Source organism: Hetaerina americana, unplaced genomic scaffold (genome assembly GCF_022747635.1).
Source record: "Hetaerina americana unplaced genomic scaffold, ioHetAmer1.1.p SCAF_18, whole genome shotgun sequence".
NCBI classification, from domain to species: Eukaryota; Metazoa; Arthropoda; class Insecta; order Odonata; family Calopterygidae; genus Hetaerina; species Hetaerina americana.
This window is the reverse complement of record NW_027286741.1, coordinates 9,244,225-9,265,466: the sequence shown is the minus strand read 5'-3', so window position 1 is coordinate 9,265,466 and position 21,242 is coordinate 9,244,225. Positions and strand designations below refer to the sequence as shown.

The following is a 21,242-nucleotide window of genomic DNA, read 5'->3' as shown; positions in this document are numbered from 1 at the left end:
AAAGCTGTAGAAATTATATGGCTGGGGTTTTGGACATAAACCGCGTAAATTATGATGCATAAGATCCCTCACCTAATTATTTAAATTTAAAAAACCAATAATGAAACTTAATATTTATATGGTAATTTAATAAGTGATTTAGTGTCACTGTAAAATGTTTTCTAAATGAATAAGGATGTATTTTGTCAGATGTAAGGAGCGTGTAAGAGCTTTTTCTTATTATCGTGTGTTATTTGTGGCTATTTATTTTTATATTCTCCTTGCAGAAGTGTCGATATCAATAATATTTTGGTCGCTATTCCCATTGAAGAAAAACACGCACCTAGTTTCCGAAGTATTTATCGTTAAATGAGCTACTACAGCTCTGATCTGAGTCATATCTCCTATTGCTCCTGAGGAAAGTGGTTTTCCTTTTCTCTTTGCGATATTTAAATGTTTATTCTACGAGTCGTTACAACTTGAAAATATTGTTCGAAAACATCTAATAAATTCTACTACAGCATACTATTAAAGGTGATTTTGCTTATCAGTCGTTCTCATGACCAGATAGGAATTAAGTTGAATACACTCATTAATCCTAATGCATTTTGTTTATTAATGATGAAATGAGATCTTGTAAGGTTTAAGTCAATAGTTATGGTATCAAATAAATGGAATGAATGTTCAATAAATGCTAGGGACTCTCCAGTTTAGGTAGCATTTGCTATCATGGCTCTATAAGGAAATCAGTTGTTATAATCACTATCTCAACTATTGTATTTTACCTGAGAAAAAATAACTTTAATTTTTTGTGAAATATTATTTTTTAAATTAAAAAATAATTCATCACGTCCATTTTATGATTTTTTGTCAGCGTTCAGTGGCATATTATGTGTAATCTTACTCCACAAACTGCATTGAACTGTTCTTCCAATCCACAAACTTCTTTCCTCCTTTTATTCCCTCCTACTCGCCTAGCCTATTTATACCACTAAATCGTTTTCTAAAATTTTCCCCCGTATCTTAGCATTCCATTAACTTACAAAATTTATTGCATCCACTTTTCCTGCTTTCTTTGGATTCCTATCAACCGACCCCACCATACCTTCCCCCATCCTTCTTTACAGGCGCATCTTAAAAGCCTTGTATCTACACCTTCAATCTTTTATCAATGAACCTGTTTCCCTGACGCATAAAATATACTTTAAATATTTTTGACCATGTCCATAACACTTCGACTACAGGTTAACTGCTCGCAATGGTATTGATTTCCTCATTCTATTTAAACATTTGACTTAGTCTTCCGCTTTTCCGAATGCATTATTATCCTTTTTTTGCTCGCATTGCTCTTCATCCCATACCTACAGGAATGGGATGTATCTCACTCATTTTCTAATAGACCCAGTCATAGTTTTAAATCTTTGGCTGACTAATTGACTCTAGATTAATCATTCACACACATACTCTATTGGCATTATGAATTACCCGCCGACTTTTACTCCTATTTCCTGTTTTCCCAAGCGTCTTAGACGGTACAGTTAGATAAATAGTAAAATATAACGACATAAAATGTAGGCAAATAGTCTATGCACATTATTTTGGCAATGGAATCGTTTGACGTACCTCTCTGGATATTGTTAATGTTATGACGCAGAGCAATTTCATAGAACTGTGCATCCTAGTTTTGATTTCATTATCAATAATTCCCCGAGCACTAAGTGCCTTACAGAGGCTGGACAGAAATGAATCAGAAAATATACTATTTCTCAAAACCTTTCAGCTGGTACCTAGTATTTTAAATATGCTACTTTAAAAACGGATGGCATGCCTATGTTTAGGATCATTTGTAAAAATGCTTTCTCCGTGATATTGGAGATGTATAGACAATTGAAGTTCTTGAGGCATATCTGTCACCTCTCTCTCTCTCCGTCGGGTAACAAAAGGCAAGCTTGTCGAGTCGTATTCCATTACGATAATGTATTCTGCTTTGTTTGGGGAAAGTAGGTGCAGGGGAGGGCTGAGTGACACCATTGTGTACGAAGAGGTCCGTGGCGTCGTTTCGGCCAATTTCCTACCCTTTGAAATCGTAATTTACAATCTTGATGAACGAAGCAAGTGTCCATTCGGAATGAGGCATTTGTAACATGTGTCGGTGGACACGACCACCTGTCAGCCAAGCCCGGCGATTCTCACGCTGAATATCTTAAGAGAATGCTCCAATGCTCCATCTAATTCTCACTCCTTCTTCCCTTGATAGCCATATTTCTCTTTGTTCCTCATGTACCGTGAGGCTCTTAGTTCCTCTACGTCTCGATTTATCACCTCAAGATCCCAGGAAATACTCACATTTGTGCTCGGAAAGTAACCAAATCAATATACAAACGTTTTTGCCTACCACACTAATGGATCGCTCGGATACTGAGTTGAGGTCGTCGACTTCACCCTGATAATACCTTTGGACTGTCTCGGTTGAACTTCAAGCTTACCAGATTTCTATTTAATGGAAATTGCTGAAAAAACAAGTGTTGGCCAAGGATACTATTATTCCCTCTTATGAGTGAGTTCCAGACGGCTTACGGCATTTTTCCGGGAGAGTGATACCTTCATTCATCAAAAACAACTCTACGGTTGATTGCTTCATTAGATCGAGAGAGACACTTCGTGATTAAGATTGTGCTAGTTCTCTAAAGAGGAAGTGCTAATAATACAATTCCTATAGCACTGCTTAAATTTCTTGAAAACCTTAAGTATTCTCAGCTCTGCAAGATATAATTTTATCCATCCTATTCTATTTATGTTCTACTCTAACGTTTTTTTCAAAAAAATCTGAGTCTGATAATAGTTGTACATCAAGTGTACATTGTGATTTGGGTAATTATTTCAATGCTACAATTCCATAAAGCTGATACTGGTATTTGCTTTAAGGGTAATTTAAAAACATTCAAAATCGTCAGTATGCTAATTTTATATTGGGATCGAGGTCTTGAATAGAAAAATTATTTAAATATTTACTTTAGACTTTCTTTTAAATTTGTTAAATGTCCCCTACGAAGGTTCGGGTTTTAAGTTTTTGCTATAAATATTCTTAGATTTTTGTGAGGCAAAAAACATAATTTTTTAAAGTGAAATTCATTATGCATATTTTAAACATATTTTCTATTTTTCTGACTATCTTGGCATGAAATGTTAGCGATATGATTTCTTATTTTAAAAAAATTGGCTCAAGAGGTTCTTGAGCGATCCACAAACAAGCAATCCATTTTGTGAACAATTGTTACGAAGATTACAAAGGTCGATGCCATTGCTATGGAATCTGAATCGTGAATCCTTGGTGTCTGGAGCACTCAACTCGGGATTTAGACTTATACAGGAATGAGTCCTGAGATTTGAGGGACATTGAAGTTATGAAACTTTGTCGTTAAGGTTAGACCACTAGTATAGAATGGAGTTTTTTGATGTATTTGCGGGAGGAAAGTGGATGAAAAGAAATAAAAGGAAGGAAAACAAACGAAATAAAATTGTCATGCTAAGGAAGAGTTGATTTACAAAATTCGAAGAAAGCAGGTAAAGAAGGTGCAGGAGATATTGGGAAGCATTGGAATGTTGAACACCTTGAAAGATGGGAAGATGTGATGAAACCGAGATGGAGGCCGAATATTTTTGGAAGGAATGTGTGTGCATCTAAAAAAATGATTAACTTTAATTTGGGGTTTCATTATATTTATCGTCATGTTATATAGCATTTATTATTTTATGGGCCCGTAAAAAATTAACTATGCCCAATAAATGAAACTCTATAGATAAAAAATCGATAAAAAATAACTTATATTACTTTAATTGTTTAACATAAATTTGACTTCAAGTCCATACGCTTACTTATATCACTGCAATCACAGAATCATGGGAAATGCGTGTCTATCTGCTATACTAAAACACAGATTCAAAATGTATCACCAAGCATTTACAGTAATAAAAAAAATGACTCCAATATATGGATAACTCATCATAAATATATTTCTTGAAGAATTGAAAATATATTTGCCAAAAATATGATATGAAGAATCCATAGAAACGGCAAAGTTGGACGTTAATAGCAAATATATATTTTTTACCGTACACTTTTTTTATTCTGGTGATTCGTATTTTATATTTCACTTCTTCTTAGCAGCATATCCATGTGAGACGTTAATCTACTAGCAAACTCAGGCGACCACCCCCGAAGCATTTTAAATACTCCTTCATGAAGGTGATTTATAGTTAAAACTAGTAAAAAAACAAAATATAATATTAAATGTGCCCCATGTTTTGCATGTATAATCATACCTTCTACGTCGGTTACATTTCACGATTCGTCCAATTTATTTTTTTTATCTATATGGAAGTATAGCGTTTATGCTTTGTTGTAAGGAGATGATGGAACCGGAGATTTAGAACTGCATAGTTAATCTTAAATTAGTTAGCACTAGAGTACACGTGTTTAAGATTTAATTACCACTTTCGGCGCTCGTCACCGTTTGCGAAATCGGTGTTTGTTAATATTCCCCGCATCCGGCTATGCAGTGCATCTAGATTCCATTTCCGGAGATTTTTCCGTAGATATCGAGAGCCCTGCACAGGAGAAGCCTATTGAATTCCTCGCCCCCGCCTTGCGATCGTCATACCTCACTCCCGTTTCATTCCCACCGCTTCGTTCCCCGACTTTCGAAATACTAACTCCCTGATGAGGTGGCCTGCCGTCGCGCTGCTACCTAATCCTTAGAAGTTCTCAGATGGCTATTTATGACTTTGGTTAGTCAATAAATAGAAATCGACTGAGGAATGGTTTAATTGTTAAAAAAAGGCTCACCACCATCTAAACCCTTCATCCAGGGCCATTAAAAAGAGCAGATTAGTGAGGATGAGAATAGGGACCTTCTCTTCTCGAGAGGTCTTCTCACAGCCCGAAATTTGAGGGAGGGCTGCGTTTAGGAATCGCTGGAAATTAAATTTCTGACTCCTTCAAATTTTTGGATTGGCACGTATGTAAGACAATATTTCATTTAATATTCCAACATTTTTTTATGCATTTAATAATTAATTTACCCACATATACAGATAAGGTTTGTATAATAAAAATTTGTAGCAATTCTTTCTGGCGCGTGCGTGAAGCGCTTAATTCGGACCATCAGATAAGTGTGCGCATGGTTACAAATCGTATTGGCTTTGATAAGATGGCAGGGCACACTAGGGTGGCTCTAAGCTATAGGGTATTTTCCGAATGTGAAAATTTCGCTCCTCCCACCCCCTAGTCTTATCCCAATACACAAATAAATAGACTGTACTGAATTTCATTTGGTTCGGGCAAATACTGGAGACCCTCAAACGCCTTGAAGTCGAAACAATCCTTGAAGAGCATTCAAATTGTGAAAATAAGGATGTCAGGTTTTCCCGGCGTATGGCATTCAAGAAGTTCTCTCGGGTTTCCCACCAGGACAGGTTGCAGTAAACCGACGTTTCGATGGCTGACTCTGCCATCGTCTTCAGGGTGAAGTTCAGAGCATGATTTTCAGATTTTAAATGTTTTTATTTACCATAATATAATACAACAGCAATATATACAATACAGACATAGACAGCAAATGGCAAATACCCGTTATAGGCCGGAGCCTCTTCGGGTTGGAGAAGGAAGACTTTTTCGAAAACATAAAACTTATGCGGTTGCATGAGGAGAATTTAAAGTTTGATCTATTTCACAGGTGCTTATTGTATTGCATAGCAAATCCGGGGTGGCGTGTGGCCTGGTATTCACCCGAGGGAGTGAGGAAACCCGGAAAAACCTCACTCAGGCCGCCATGAGTGTAACCGCATTAAGTTAAAACATAAAGTACCGTGAGGCGGTGAAAAGAGGGAGCCAAAACGTGAAGCGTCAGAGTTTTAGAATTTATACATTGATTGGGCATTTGGTGTTCCCTCGTTGGGTCCGTGAAGCGGCAAGTTTTCCTTTTATCAGAACAGAACAAGACAGGCAGTTGTACATTTTTACATGAAACATAGGAATACATTTGGAAATAATAACAAATACATAGAGTTAAGAGACAAAGGGTTTCAGTCCGTGAAGCGGCAAACAGGAGCGAATGAGTTCTTTCTTGATTTTTTGTTCTTCTCTTGATTTCAGGCGGGAAGATTCCAGGCGATTCTGTCTTCTTTTGTTGATTGAAGAGGATTGTTGAATTGCAAGAAGATCTGCGTTGGTATTTTACAGGTAGAATGGCTGGCATGACGGATGTTAGGCGCAGGAGCAACTGGATCTGACTTGACGTTACTTGAAGCTATATCTAGAAAGAAAAGAGAAGAAACGTCTTAGAAAGTGGAAGTTAAGCAAAAGGAGGAGAAATGGCAAGGAAAATTTAAAGGAATTCTCATTTTATGTTAACAAACGGAAGGACCGTGTTCCTAGAAAATAGGCAACGGACGCTCCGCCCCAGGATGTCGCTAGAAGCGGCATCCAGAAGCGGAACGACCGTCTCCCTCTGAGTCGGGTGCAGGTTGACAAGGAGGAGGGACAGCAACTTCAGAAGATCATCCTTCGTTACGACCTCCTCTCTGCTCACCGCAGCCGAACCCTCTAGACCTTCTTCGGGGGCCGGTGAATCCTGTGAGTCCTCGGGGATTGCAGGGGGGGCGAGGACGATGGGAGCCGTCGTTGGGAGAGACGTGGGCTCCTTCGGTCGCTGAGGACAACGATGGTCCCCGGCGTGATGGTCTCCCCCGCAGTTGGCTCAGCGGAGTGCCTCGATATTGCATTCGGCGGCCCCGTGTGCCCCTCCGCAGCGCGAGCACTTTGGAGGAGCTCGACAACTTCCCGCCACGTGCGAGAAACCTTGGCAGCGGCGACACTGCAATGGCTGGGGGGCGGGTGGTCGTGAAGGCTCCACGGCGTAAGTTTTCCCGTCCGCCCGTAGACCGTCTTGTAGGAGTTCGGCCGCAGTCTCCTCGCTGTCTGTTACGAGGCGAAGGATGGTCGTCGGCTGCTGGGTGGCACGTGAAGTGATGCGCCAAAGTTTGAGGTACGGGAGGTTCATGTCTATGAGTGCCTCCTCTATTTCAGGCACAGGTGTTGCTCTGTCGACTCCCTTAATTACGACAGAGTACGTCGCCTTTTTCTTAGCGCGTCGTTCAGCCGGGGGTGGATGAAAAAGGCCTGGTATTTATACTCTCTGCCAAGGCTCAGGTGTACCCTAATTGGTCGGAAGCGTTTATGTGCTCCGCGACGGCCAATCGGGTGCGTTCCCGTGCATTTTTTTATTTTCTTTAGCACTGGCTTCCAAGTGTTGCTGCTTTGGAAGCCGTTGTCTCCGTTGATATTGTTGGTGTCTAGTCGGATTTCAACGGCTTCTTTCACCACGCGATCCCAGTAGCCGTTGGCGTGGCGCAGCCTCTTCGTGTCGGTAAAGTTGATTCTGTGGTCGTTATTAGGGCAATGTTCGGCAACCGCAGATTTCGCTGAGTAGACTAACCTGATGCCCCTCTCGTGATCCTTTAGGCATGTTTCTATGGTGCGGCCGGTTTCCCTAGTGTATGCTTGGCCGCACTCGCAATAAATCCGGTACACTCCTGAGGTCTTCAATCCCCGTTTGTCTTCAGCCGTGTTCGGGACCGATTGCAGCTTCCATAGCGGTTTGTGGATAGTTTCCACCTTGTATTTACTTAATATCTTTGAGTTTTGTGAAGGCCCTTTTAAGGGCCATGTTGATTTCCCGGGTCCCATTATCATTTTGCCGGAACGTCTTCCTTAGATGATGTATTTCCACCTCGAGGCCCGAAACTGAAGTAGCTCGGTACACGAGTGTGGAAATCACTCCTCTCTTTTAAGCGGGATGATGATGACTTCTGCCGTTCAGGTATAGGTCAGTGTGGGTCGGTTTCCGGTAGACTTGATGGCCTAAGCTGCCGTCTCTTTTCCTCTCGATAAGAATATCGAGGAAGGGCAGGCGTTTGTTCGTTTCAAACTCCATGGTGAACTGGATGTTCGGGTAGACACTATTCATATGGCCGAGGAAGTGAGTGCGTGGTGGAAACGAGGTGAGTGCTTCCAATCCGTGTGGCCACACGATGAAGGTGTCATCCACATTTCTGAAGAAGTATTTTGTTCTTAAGGGTTCTGTTCTCAGTGCTCTCCCCTCAAAGTCCTCTATGTAGAGGTTCGCAATGGCTGGTGACAGTGGATAACCCATGGGGCCTCCCTACATCTACTCGTAGAATTTGACATTGTAGAGGAAATATGCCGAAGTGAGGACGGGGCGGAAGAGATAGGTCTTCTCATCTAACCGTGGTTGGAGAAGTAGCAGTGTCCTTGATCGGTACCTTAGTGAAAAGCGATATGACGTCAAAACCCACTAAAATGCCTTGGTTGTCCAGACGAATATTCCGTAGGGTTTTGACGAATTCTGCGGAGTTCTTGATATGGTACTCGCATGATCCCACAAAAGGCACCAGGATCCCAGTCAGGTGTCTTGCCAAGTTGTACGTTGGTTCCCTTATGGCACTCACAATTGGTCTTAGGGGTGCTCCTTCTGTGTGGATCTTGGGCAGCCAATAGAGTCTCGGTGGGACGGGCGCTTGCGGCACTAGGTTTCTGTTGGCCTCGGAGCTCGCCAATGATTTTTTGATCAAACTGGTCGTCTCCCGAACTAATGCTTCCGTTGGGTCACGGGTGATAGTCCGATGTTCTGGATCTTGGAGCAAATCTTGGACTTTCCGGTGGTAATCCATTGTGTTCAACAATACGATTGCATTGCCCTCGTCTGCCTTCAGGACTGTAATGTCGGGATTCTTGCGCAAGGAAAGTAGAGCGCATTTTTCTTCTCTCGTTAAGTTGGGTGTGGGCAGGACCGCCCTTTTGAGGACCATAGAGACTAATGCTCTAACCTCTTCCGCTCCCCTCTGTGGGAGTTTTCGGATGGCTATACATACATGTATATTATATATATATATATATATATATATATATATATATATATATATATATATATATATATATATATATATAATATATATATATACATATATATATACATACACACACATACATATGTATGTATATGCATATACATACATATTTATATATTTATTTTTTTATTCACATGGAAATAGATGTATGGAAAAGGGAAAAGAACACATAAGAAATGAGCACAGGAGAGGTGGGGAAGGCGGGATCGAGCAGATCCCTAGTGTAAAAATATTTCCTTAACCATACACATTTATACACATAGACATATGTATATATTTTATCCTCGTATTAATAATTAATAGCAATAGGATTGGGATGATGCGGTGGCTTATTTAGTGAATTCGCATCCCAACTGTCCAGGTTAATTCCGGGAGGTATATCAGGATTTTTAGTTCTATCGCGATTCCTACTTTGGGTGCTTTCAGGAGAACAGTTCAAGTGAAAAAGTTACGCAATCCGCCAGATGGGATGTGACATTGCGTGACCCTTTGGCGTATTCTGTTAAGAGTAAACTAAGCTGACCCTGGAATTCTCTTTACTCATCCTCAATTGCCTGACCAACCTACTCCCACCGAATGAACCCCCTATTTCTAATGAAGCAAATGACCATAGCTGACGGTCGCATTTACTAAGGACTACTACCAATACTAACGAATAGCAATAATGTTCTATATTGAGAAGGTATTGCATCGTCTTTTGTTTCTGTCAACAGATGAAAATCCCGCAGTGGTATATACGCACAGTTGATGTAGCTGCGCACATACTGAACTGAGAATAGTATTCGGATGGGCCCGTTCCTTCCCGGCCCTCTTTTGTGCCTCCTTTAACCGTGCGCTTACCTCCGCCACACCTCTTCCCTATGTAATTCACCAAAAGTCCTTTGTTTACGCTCCCTTCCCGAGACGTGAAGTACGTCCCATTCCAGTCGCCCCAACCTTCCTCCGTTCCGTTCCTGGAGTCGCCGCGATTACTGTCGACCGCCGGCGCAGAAGCTCTCCGTCCCTGCGAAATTCGCCATCCAATCGGAACCCCGTAGATATTCCATTTCGGTGTGCGGCACGCAGGCCCTTTCACTTTCGACCACAACGCCCCCTCCATCCCCAACCCTCCCCAAAAACCCTTTCGAAAACCTCCCTTCCTCCCCCCAAACCCTTTCCTTCTCCGACAGCCCTTACAAGCGCCCTCCAGTCGCACATGCCACCCCTTTGCCATGCTACACGTCTCCTCTCCGAATTCTCCCTTTTTCCCCGCGCCCCCTTTCCCCTCATCTTTTGTCTCCTCTCGAACCCTTTACGTATACCCTTTTCGTCGCATCTCTTTTAGGAAAAAAAGCCTTCTCCTCCCACCGCTGAGTGCGGTACCTCCTTTCAGTCAATACTTTGGGGACTGACTCTACGGATCTTAGGCTTTAATGCAAAGTTCCCACGGAATGTTTCAGGTGATGCATCGGTTGTAGATCGTATAAAAGATTATTTACAACTGAACTCGTTGTTTTCCTTCGGTGCGATTAAGATGGAGTTCTGGAAAGGATGAGAGGTTTGCCATCGATGACGTCTCTTTGGTTACGCTTCGCTTTTCAATGAATCACACCCCAATATTTTCAACACCAAGGGCTCTTTATCACTCCTTTGCTCTTCAAATGTACAATATGTTGGTACACATATAACAATTGAATCTATAGCTTCCGATGGACGCATTAATTAATTTTCTAGCATTATTTTAAATGATTCTTCTTTGACATCTTTCATCTTCAGTTACGATACGTTTAGGGGCCCTTAAAAATACTAAATTCTTAACAAAATATGTTTTTGCAACTTTGAAATAATTAAAACCTTTTATATATATTTGAATTATTTATTTAAAATGATGACCACTTTTGCGTAATTTGATTTTCTTCAAGGGATCTCTACATGTAAAATGACGTAGGAGCTAAGAAAGTCAGTTCTATGGGTTCTAATAAGAGTGGTGATATTTTAAAATTCATGACTTTCATGCAGTAGCTTTCCCTAACCGTGTAATAAATCACAATTTGTTTTTTTTACATTCATTTGAACACTGAAAATCCGTTCAGTTTAATTGTTTTAACGTAAATATTTTTGCAAGAATTTATGACATATCGCATTACTAATCATGCAATTTGAAATAGGATTTGAAAAATATAGTAAATTTGATCATGTCAAAAAAGGATAATTATTGTTATTTTAACAGCAGTGGCTTATTAAGAAAAGTACGCATGGCAATTCCATCTGATAATTGACATTAACACCAACCTTGCTTGGTGTTAATGTCTATTATACCAGCAGTACTTGGGAGACTTACATGATATTATATTTCTGTGCTACGAAGAAAAAAGTGCAGTATATGGCTGCGTAGATTTTCGCGGCGGTGGCTTGAAGAATTCTGCATGTCCGGGTTTTCACCGCGTTGTTGTTTGAAGCCGACAACAGTTTCGCCGAAGCTTCATCCGGCGTCTTCAGGTCGAAGACGCCGGATGAAACTTCGGCGAAACTGTTGTCGGCTTCAAACAACAACGCGGTGAAAACCCGGACATGCAGAATTCTTCAAAAAAGTGCAGTGTTAGAGTGAATTGAGACCAGTTTAGGTCACTGGCGATCCTTGACAAGAATACAGACATTCTAAAAAAAATCTCTTTTCTTCATATAAAATTGCCTATTTCCCATTTTTTTTAATTCGAGTTTTCATTAATGCGCATTGGCTGTCGTATGGCGGCGTCATTCACCATTTTATTAATTTTCCGTTTTTTTTCTTTCATCTGTGCTTTTAACCGCTGAAATGATACTATGCCATTCTAGGATGTGATATTTACTTCCCTATGACTCTCCCAGTCTTCCGTTTTTCACTCAACTTCCTCCCTTGGCCCCGCTCTTAATTCTCCTTTTCCACATCCTTTTGCGGTCTTCCTCCACACCACTCCATTCGCCCCTCCCCACCATTACCCAAAAACCCCTCGCTCGGCATTTCAGCGTCCTCATAGCACTCTCCTAACCCCCTTTCCTTCTCCCACCATTCACTCTCCCCCGTTCCATTCTCTAAGAGAGTCCTCTCTCTCGGCAGTTCGTTCGGCGCCGGCATCAACTCTCCCCATTTCCCCAGCCACCTTGAGGAAAAAGAGTTGAAACAATCCCGTTCTCCGAAGCAAGGCAAGCAAAGCGAGCGGAAGAGGGAGTCGGGTGGGGCAGGCATTCTAGGGAGCGAGGGAGAAAATGGGTGGAGGGTGCGAGGCTGAAAGGCAAGTGAGAGAGAGAGAGACGAGAATTGAGGGAAGGGGCATACGGGATGAGGAGAGTGGTGGTAATTCACGTGGGTTTTAATAATTGATAAATATCAGCCCCATTCCTTACCCCCAAATTGGCTGGCTTCTTTCCCGGCAGCCCTATCCAACTGGGTGTCTTTCGTGAGATGGGTGGGAAAGAATATCGAAAGGGTAATTTCTTCGCAGCGAAATTCGGCGCGGACACGCGTGGGTGGCAGGGCTGGGCCCGATTCCCAAGTGTTGGGCCCTTGTCCTACGTGTTAAGAGGGGTTTAACTTATTCATGAATGACTATGCCTTAGTTTCATACTTGCTTGTCAAATGCTGTAGGAATTTCTTGTCTTAAGGATATAGCCAAACTTGTAGTAGTTGTGTAGAACTGAAGTAGCTTTTAATATTTATAGACTTCTAAAACACTATTTAAGATTTACGATGCATCTGTATTCATTCACGTTAGAGATTTATCAAATTTTATATTCGATTAAATGGCTTTGTTTAACTTTAAATTGACCAAGTAGAGTAGAAACAAAACCTTTTTCATTAAAATACATAAAAACAATTTAATTGTTCATTATTTTTGTTATTTCATTTTTGAGCATGCTTTTGAATAGATTCACTACTTTGGTTTGTCAAACTATGAACATTTTTTAAACAGATAGTAGAAATCACTTGAATTCGGAACTATTATTCGGAACTATTCGGAACTACCTAATTATTGGAGTTCATCAAATATGCCTTGACACAGTTTATAAAATCTTAAAAAAGCTTTTAATGCTTGGCAGTATTTTTTCAGCTTTTCATTCCCCTTTTATAAATTATTTTGTGCTTAAATGCCACACCTTTTATCTACGATGCACAAAGTAGTTTAAAGTTTTCAATTGTTATTTTATATCAACTCAAGATATTCTACTCAATGAAAAGGTAGGCTTTGGAAGGTTCTGAATCGCTATTTACTGTGAGAATGTTCTCTTTCTTTAACTTGAATTCTTTATTTCTTATATTCTCGGCAACTTCGGCCAACCTTTATGCAATCTAGAAAGTCCACTCCCTCCCATCCTCTGCCACGCTTTCCCAACTTTCTCCCTTCCATCACGGCCCTCAACTTACCACCGCGACAACCCTTCAATATTTCTTCCACCCCTATTTTCCCTGCTATTTAGCGGGTTTCATCCAGCAACTTCCTCTCTTCGCCCACCCTTATTGAAACCTCAGCGTTTGTTTTCTTTCTCTCCATCCTTTTATGCTGGCAATTCCTTTGCTAGAGAAATAATTCTTCTCTCTTTACTCCTAAGCACATTTTTATGTAAAATTCATTTTTTACTATAAAAAGAACATACTTCGGTTCATTTCTTCTAATTTCAATGATTAACTTAGCTTTCCTGCTTCTCGAGAATACCACTACTTTTATTTTCTTCTGATTATTTTGCATTTCATGACTATTGTAGTGTTTCTATAAAGCACCCAAGAAAAGCTGCAATCCTTTTGCTGCCAGCTAAATTTATTCCTATGTTAACCTTAATATTTCTTCAGCATTACGACGAAAAGGACGAGATAATAAGCATCCTTATCTCACTCCCCTGCCAATTATTGTCCATCACAATTCTCTCTTTCCTACTCCTGCCTGGATGGATAGACGACATGTCTGATTTATATTAAAGTTTCGATTAAGTCGCCAATCCGACCAGCCCCGTTGTCATATATCCCATATTCCTCGTCCCGAACTTTTTTAATCATTTGTACTATCCCGTATTTCGTCATATTACTCCTAAACTTCGAGAGATTAATTGAAAAAGAGATGAATTAAAAATACCATTTTTTTCCCACGAACGATAGGGGAACAGAAATAGGTTGTCTTTCCACTCTACGGGGAAAAAGTATTCGGGTCAAAATCAGTCTGGTGTGTATTCGCTATCTGCCATTCACCCTTCAAAAGAAAGCTGAAGTTGATATTCTCTATACGAACTCAACACAATTTCTAAAAATACATCCTAATTTTATCCTCATCCTATACTTACCATAAGAATTGCCTACCTTTTCTTTCCACTATACCTCTATCTATTTCTACTTAATTAGTATTAACGATGTTCTAAGTTAAATTTTAACGCTCAAATAGAATCGTTTTGTGCAGTTTATTACGCCGTTCGCTGTTTATTTTAATCGACACGCATCTCGCTAATCAAACCTTGGAGCCTCTAATCTCACTTCTAGGGCCTTTATCTAGGCTTGAATGTTTGGACCTCATTACCGTTTATTGAAATGCTATACAATTAAAATAGAATTTACTTGAAAAATCAAATACAGCAGAGAAAAAAAAAACTCGGGTCTTGGAATGCGAATTTTACTCTTTGAGTGCTTACTGCCAATTAATGACTGTTCATAACCGCCAAAATGGATTTCGGAATTTAGAGTGGTGGTTGAAAAATGTCGGCTGACGAGGCGAATCTGATGGTGGTCGATGCGCCGTCGCGAAATATGTGCGGGCGAGCGGATCGACATTGACATTGGTCAACAAACTCAACTGAAGCACTCTGTTGCAAAGTGTAGTTTTCCTGGGAACATTGGCCGCATGTAAAATGGCAGGTTCTCCTGATGCTGTGAATGGGAAGGGAAAATAAGTAGGGCATCAGGCGTGAGGTGAGGAAGCAGAGACAAGATAACTGAACTGTAAAGCGATAATAGTATCTCAATTGATGAGAAACGTATCATTCTTATGTGACCTAGCCACGAACCTACTTCTTTTTAGCTATTTACTGTAGAAATGAGAGTATTTGAAATGTGGGACTTAGAAACAGGACAGTGTTTCCCAATGCCAGTTATGATCAATGAGTTGACGAATATTCAAATAAGGCAGATATTGATACCCTATTATTAGCTTTTAAATTCAAAACCCCAGGCTATGATGAATATGAAAAAGTTCGTGTTCGAGGCCATTTTATTTTTTCATTAGTTTCAATCTTCATGCTGTGACAACGTATGATATCCACATCATTCTTGCTGCAGCCGGAGAAAAATCCAAAAAATGTTAGATACAAGTTTTGGTGGGATCTATTCCCCGGCAATAGAGTGGCCATTCGTTGGCATTTTTGCTAAGACAAAGTCTCAATCCAGTTCTCAGTTACCCGAAAAATAGAGATAGCAGGGTTAAAATTGCAAGGTAAACAGTTTACGACTATTGCAGTTTTTCATTTATTCAAACAGGGTTATTGATCGATATTTGAGTGAGTTTTACTCTATTCGTGGCTAGTTTCTTCCTTTTTTTATAATTGGTCATTTCTAATTAACATCCCAACCCTGCTTGATTGAATAATTGATCTCGCATCCAAACTCAACTTTGGGAGGCCATCTCACAAGCGTGCTTTTTGCATAAAATTTGTCGCTTTCATACGAGTGTAAGGTGAAATGTTCTCGGCCTGACACAGAGATGGCTTCCCAATCTGCGAAAATTTATGAATCTTGGCTGACTGAACGTGCCATTAGTCATAAGACAAGTTTCAACTTGTTCTCTTAAGTACTTTGTTTACACGTAGTGTTGCGGTAGACGTTTTTCGTTTTTTTCGATAAAATGGAAAAACTTGAACTTCGTGCGGTCATAAAATCTTCGTTTTTGATAAAACAACCCCCAAGGAAATTCATCCGAAGTTGACATAAATGTAAGGGGGCTCTGCGCCTTCCATTACAACCGTTAAAAAGTTGGCAGCCTAATATAAACATGGTCGTACATCCCTCGAAGATTAACCACGCGAAGGGTGGCCAAAAACCACAACCATACCGGAAACCATCGAAAAGGTGCATGATATCGCGTTGGATAGTAGGCGAGTGAGATAACTAAGGCCGTGGGAATATCAAAGGAAAGAGGTCGAAACATCTTGCCCAAAGAATTAGGGATACGAAAGATCTGCGCAAGGGGGTTGCCGCATTTTTGAACTCCGATCAAAAGAAAAAGCGCAAATTGTTTTCACAGCAATGTTTGGACCGATTCAAGAGGGAATCGACCGATTTTATGCGGTGAGTTTCCATCATGAAAGAGAGATCGGTCCACCGCTACACGCCAGAAATGAAATAGCAGTCGAAGCAGTGGATGGAAGCCAGTGGTTCAGTGCCAAAGAAAGCGAAATAGATTTGAATCTGCCAAAAAGGTCATGACCAGTGTGTTTTAGGCTGTGAAAAGGATCTTGTCAACTGATTACCTTGAAAAAGGTAGAGAAATTTCAAGCAAATACTACTCCAACCCTCTTGATCAGCTGGATACCAAAATTCGCGAGTAGAGGTCTGGCTTGAAGAAGATAAATACCATCTCTCAGCAAGACAACGTGCTGTCACGTGTTCACAAAGGAACGTTGTCTATGGGATTCTTGGTGCGCATCGCTTGGCCATCACCCCTATTCTACTGATTTAGCACCACCATACTTCTATCTGGTCCAAAACTTAAAGAAATTTGTTTCTGGGAAGCGATTTGCGTCGAATGAAGAAGTTGAGAGGGCCATAGGTTGATATTTTCATTGAGTTTCAGATTATCACTACCGGGAATAAATACTTAATGATGTTGAAGAAACGCTGGACGAATTGTGTTAAACTCAAATGAGATTATGTAGAAAAATAAAATAATTATTCAACTGAAAATCGCAGTGCTTAATAGTCAGGCTAAGGACTATTCACCTTATCCTCGAATGCGTGTTATTTTAACTTCAAAAGAGATTTTGTTTGCGCTTGGACTGTTACGATTTACTTTGAATGGGGTAGATATTTTGCATTTTTTTCTTAGACTTACGAGGGTTCCTATTTATATTTTCAGCCTAATAATTAAAAGCCCGTGATCTATTTTTGAAAATGGCTTTATTGTTTTTCGAAGTATTCTTTATGATAATAAATGCACTTTTGCATGCGCTCGAACCAATTTTCGTAACAATTTTTCCACTCCGATTAAGGTACCACCAAAACATGGTTTTTGAATGCATAAACTGCTTCTTCAGGCGCCGAAAAACGTTTGCCACGAAATATGTTTTTGATAAACGGGAAAAAAATGAAGTTATTTGGCGCTGTCTGTACGGAGGATGACCCATCAATTCGACGTTTTGGCCAGTCAAATAAGTAGTTTTTTTTCAGCCGATCTACGAGTATTTGTATTGTCATGACCGTTCGTTGTCACTACATTTTCCGTATATCACTAAGCACTCCTGGCAAACAAATGCTCGTGTACCATTTAGAATTCAGGGTCCTACGTTGTACAAACGGTACGGCCATACTGTGGATTGCTGTTTTTTCGTCACCTGTGTAGATTTTATACACAGCTTTTGATGCACCGTGATTGTATGTCTTGAGCATTTCTTTGCACCAATTAACACGAGCATCTTTTTGAGCATTTGCCCAATCATGTTGTATCCAATGCGAACAAATTTTTTTCACAGACGAATGATTGTGCAATATCTTATTAATTCCCATCATACTAATCCCCAACGATGCCTCAATCTCACGATAAACCTCATGACGATCTTCTTTTACTAGTCTTTGCATCAATAGCATCAATGTTTTCTGGCACAGAAAATGATTTTGGACAACCTTCGCGACATTCGTCACTGAGGGAACGGCGGCCATGATGGAATTCGTTACACCAGCGTTTCACAATGGCTAAGGATGGGGGTTTATCACCAAAAGTGAAAGTATATTGATTATGCCCTCCTGTCTTGATGATTCACGTCAAAAGTCGTAAAAACTCATCGCAAGAAAGTTCACGAGGTAATTTCAATTTTTCGCCGAGACAAACTTTTCTAATCACTGTAAACAACACAAGTTATGACCAAATGACACAATATTCAAAAGAAAAGTTATTGTTAAAAGAGTCAAACTTTCAGATGGAAACCTCAGATGGCACCTGAAGCCTTTAGTGCTGTCAAGGGTAAAAAAATGTATATCAACCTTTTTACCTAAAATGTGGTGTTCTGATGAGTGATCCTGCTCTATATTTTCGATTTCACGTGAATCAATTAAATATTTTTGAGATAGTGTCCCATGTTACATTTTTCTGTAAGTAAACGTAGAAATAGCACCATATTCATTTATATCGGAATAGGAGTTTTCATCTTGCTGACTGAATTTTTGGAGGAATAATTTGTAAAATCTTTAAGAGGACTTTGACTGTTACAGTCACATTAAAATTTCCATATCACAGCTTCAATGAGCTAGGTATGGTTGGCATTATTTGAAAGCAGTTCCAAATTAAGTTTTTGAAAGTATGAAAGCCCTAATCTTGTAGTGATAAAACTAAAAATTAGAAAGAGTGGACAATAAATAATTAATATTTGCTGCATTAAGTGCCTTGCGAGTCATCAATAACACATGTGGCAGAAGGTGATTACACACTTGGAAATGAAGTAAAGTAACTTTGTGATTCCACTAAAAAATGTTTATTACGAGACGACCCGAGTTTTGACGTTCAACGTCATCTGCAGGTCACCTGAAGGTGACGCTGAACGTCGAAATCTGGGTTGTCTCGTATTAAACAATCAGCAGTGGAATCACAAAGTTACTATTTTTCATTTACAATATGAATCGATTCCATAAAGTTACGCCGGAAACCATAAATTATATCAAGTGATTACACACCATTATACCCTGAAAAACCCCTTTCCATCCTGGTGGGGTCGGACAACGCTATTCTGATCCCTTATATTTCGTGGAAAGTTTACTTTTTAAATTCATCTGTCCTGGGTTAAATACGTGTGTGCCTAATTTTATTGAAAGGATCTCTTACCGTAGAACGATATGGAAAATAATACATTTTTAACATCACTGCTAAAGAGATATCCTTCCAATTAACTCATGAGTTTCATTTATAATTTAGCCTTCAATCCATCAGTGACTCACATCCCAGATCCTCTAATAATATTGATATGCTACTAAGTTTATCTTAACAAAGTTTAACAAAATATCTCTGGTACGCTGCCCGCGATGCTAGCTGGCAATCGATCCAAATTTGTGAGAATCCCATATACTTGCAGAGCATGAGACCTAATGAGGGAAGGGTAACATTACTCTTTAACATTTTCATCGTTTTTCTCAAGCATTCTTCTAATAAATTATAATATTTACTAAGCTAGTCCACACATTCCCTCTATATGTTTCACCCAGAAGAGGTTGTGAGTGAGATTGACCTTGATTCTTCGGGCAGTTTTCATTCGTCGGAGACACACACTCGGCCCAAGCTTCGGTGATTTAAGTCGCTCGAAAATACTATTTCTATGCTTCTAGACTGTCGATCCCAATGATTTTTTGTATCCTTCCATGATACAAAATTACCACATCCTTCACATAAACCTTCTCATCTTATTTAGTGATTGCCCTCAACGTTTCTTGACTGAATTTTAAGTTTGAAAAGTTAGTTCAGTCTTTCATTCTTGAAGTCACACTCGAAAGAGATGGTGGACGGAGAAAGATTAATCTTCTTCATCGGGCGAGGAAGGTGGCGGGTGCGGAAGAAGGGACCGCGGAGGGTCCGATATGCGGGTGGGAAAAATCCCAGGTTTCATTTGAGGTAGGCGGCCAAACTGCAAAGCGGTGACGGGGAGTTCCGAGGGAAATTTCGGTGGTGGGGGTCGGAGGAGGGGGGCGAAAAGGGACGGGAATGGTCAAACGCGGGGAGAGGGGGGTATGGAAAATGTGGTGGTCGTGTATTTCCCCTGCAAGGATTGTGACGGAAGAATCGGGGAAAAGGGAATGCGGAGTAGAAAGTGCTGGAAGGAACGAACAGCCACACAATCCTTGTGTCTGTGTGTGTGTGTGTGGATGTGCGTGCGAGCTGTATCGCACACTAAGAGTTTGTGGAGGGGAGGAGTAGGGGGACTAGAGGCAGTTTAGAGGGAGAGGAGTGTGGGGATGAGGGGTCGTGATATTTTTCGCGGGATTTTTTCGTCGAGGGAAGTTGGAGCGAGCTTGCGGCAGGGAAGGGATGCGTAGAGGTAGGAGGTGGAAAGGGCGGCGATGGAAAAGGGGGCGAGGGACAGCCAGTCTACCCCTTTTCCCCGTCTCGGCAAATGGGTGGACGGGAGAGGGGATTGGAGAGTGGTAGGGTGTAGAGCGGAATTATTTAGAAGCTCGTGGGACCCCTAAACAGCCGCCCCTGTCATCCGTAGGCGAAAAAAGAAAGCTCCTGTCAACCGGGTCTCCGGTTTCGAGAGTGTGAGCTGGTTCCTCGCCCCTCGGAGGCACGCGGTCTGGGACTGCGGGCGTGTGAGGGGGTGTGAGATTCAGGGCTCGCGAGAATTAATGAGAGAAGGAAGGGATGATATTGGTAGGGGGAGGAAGAAGTTGAATGGGAAGAAAGAGTGGTGGATTGGGCACTGATGCGTGCGATGGTGTGTTGTGAGGGCAATTGTTTGTGCGTGGGGGAGTTGATGGAAGGAGTTGCACCAGGAGATGCTGACTATACGGCAATGTTCACTTTGCGCCAGTTTCGTACTTGCTTTGTGTCTGCCATGCTGCTAAAAACTTTGGGCAACAGGAAATAGCTTGTCTTCTGGTGGTCATAAAGCAACATCTTCAACTTTAGACCTTCTTGCTTATGAAGAGGGTTAAAATTGATAGCCAACTTGTACGAAGATTAAAAAGATTACATGTAAATATTGCAGGGTTCTGTCTCAAAATTAAATAAAATTGTTTTTTCCCACCGACGCGAACGGATGAAGTAGGGCGATTTTAGGGAGGAAAAGGCGTTGCGAGGTCTTGGAAAAGCAACGCTACCCGCATCAGTTGTCCGCGAGCCGTTAAAGCGTGCGGATCGCTGCTATACAGAGCCCCCGTTCGAAGATTGTGCCACAAATTCAAGATATTACGTCTTCTGGAGCAACGATATGTGATAAAATTGAGTGTGTAGCTCGGTAGATCGGTTGTAAACCCCATAATGTTAAAATCAAGATCCTCTACCTTGTTATCACCTCTCGCTTCGCCCACCATTGCTTTCCAATATCTCCCACACTATTTCAGTTCTATCAAATGCTTCCTTCCAGGG

The 21,242-nt window shown here is 40.8% G+C and overlaps 1 protein-coding gene across 1 annotated transcript; it reads right to left on the bottom strand.

Moving 5' to 3' along the window:
- Positions 1–8,277: 8,277 nt before the first annotated feature.
- On the bottom strand, positions 8,278–8,868 carry LOC139687213 (uncharacterized). The gene has a single exon (XM_071584335.1). It carries the CDS (start codon positions 8,866–8,868, stop codon positions 8,278–8,280), a length of 591 nt encoding a protein of 196 aa, XP_071440436.1.
- Between the last annotated feature and the right edge of the window lie 12,374 nt (positions 8,869–21,242).

What these genes read in the sequence shown, in the direction of transcription:
- LOC139687213 (XM_071584335.1), bottom strand. Translation starts at nt 8,868, where the DNA reads ATGGTCCTCAAAAGGGCGGTCCTGCCCACACCCAACTTAACGAGAGAA.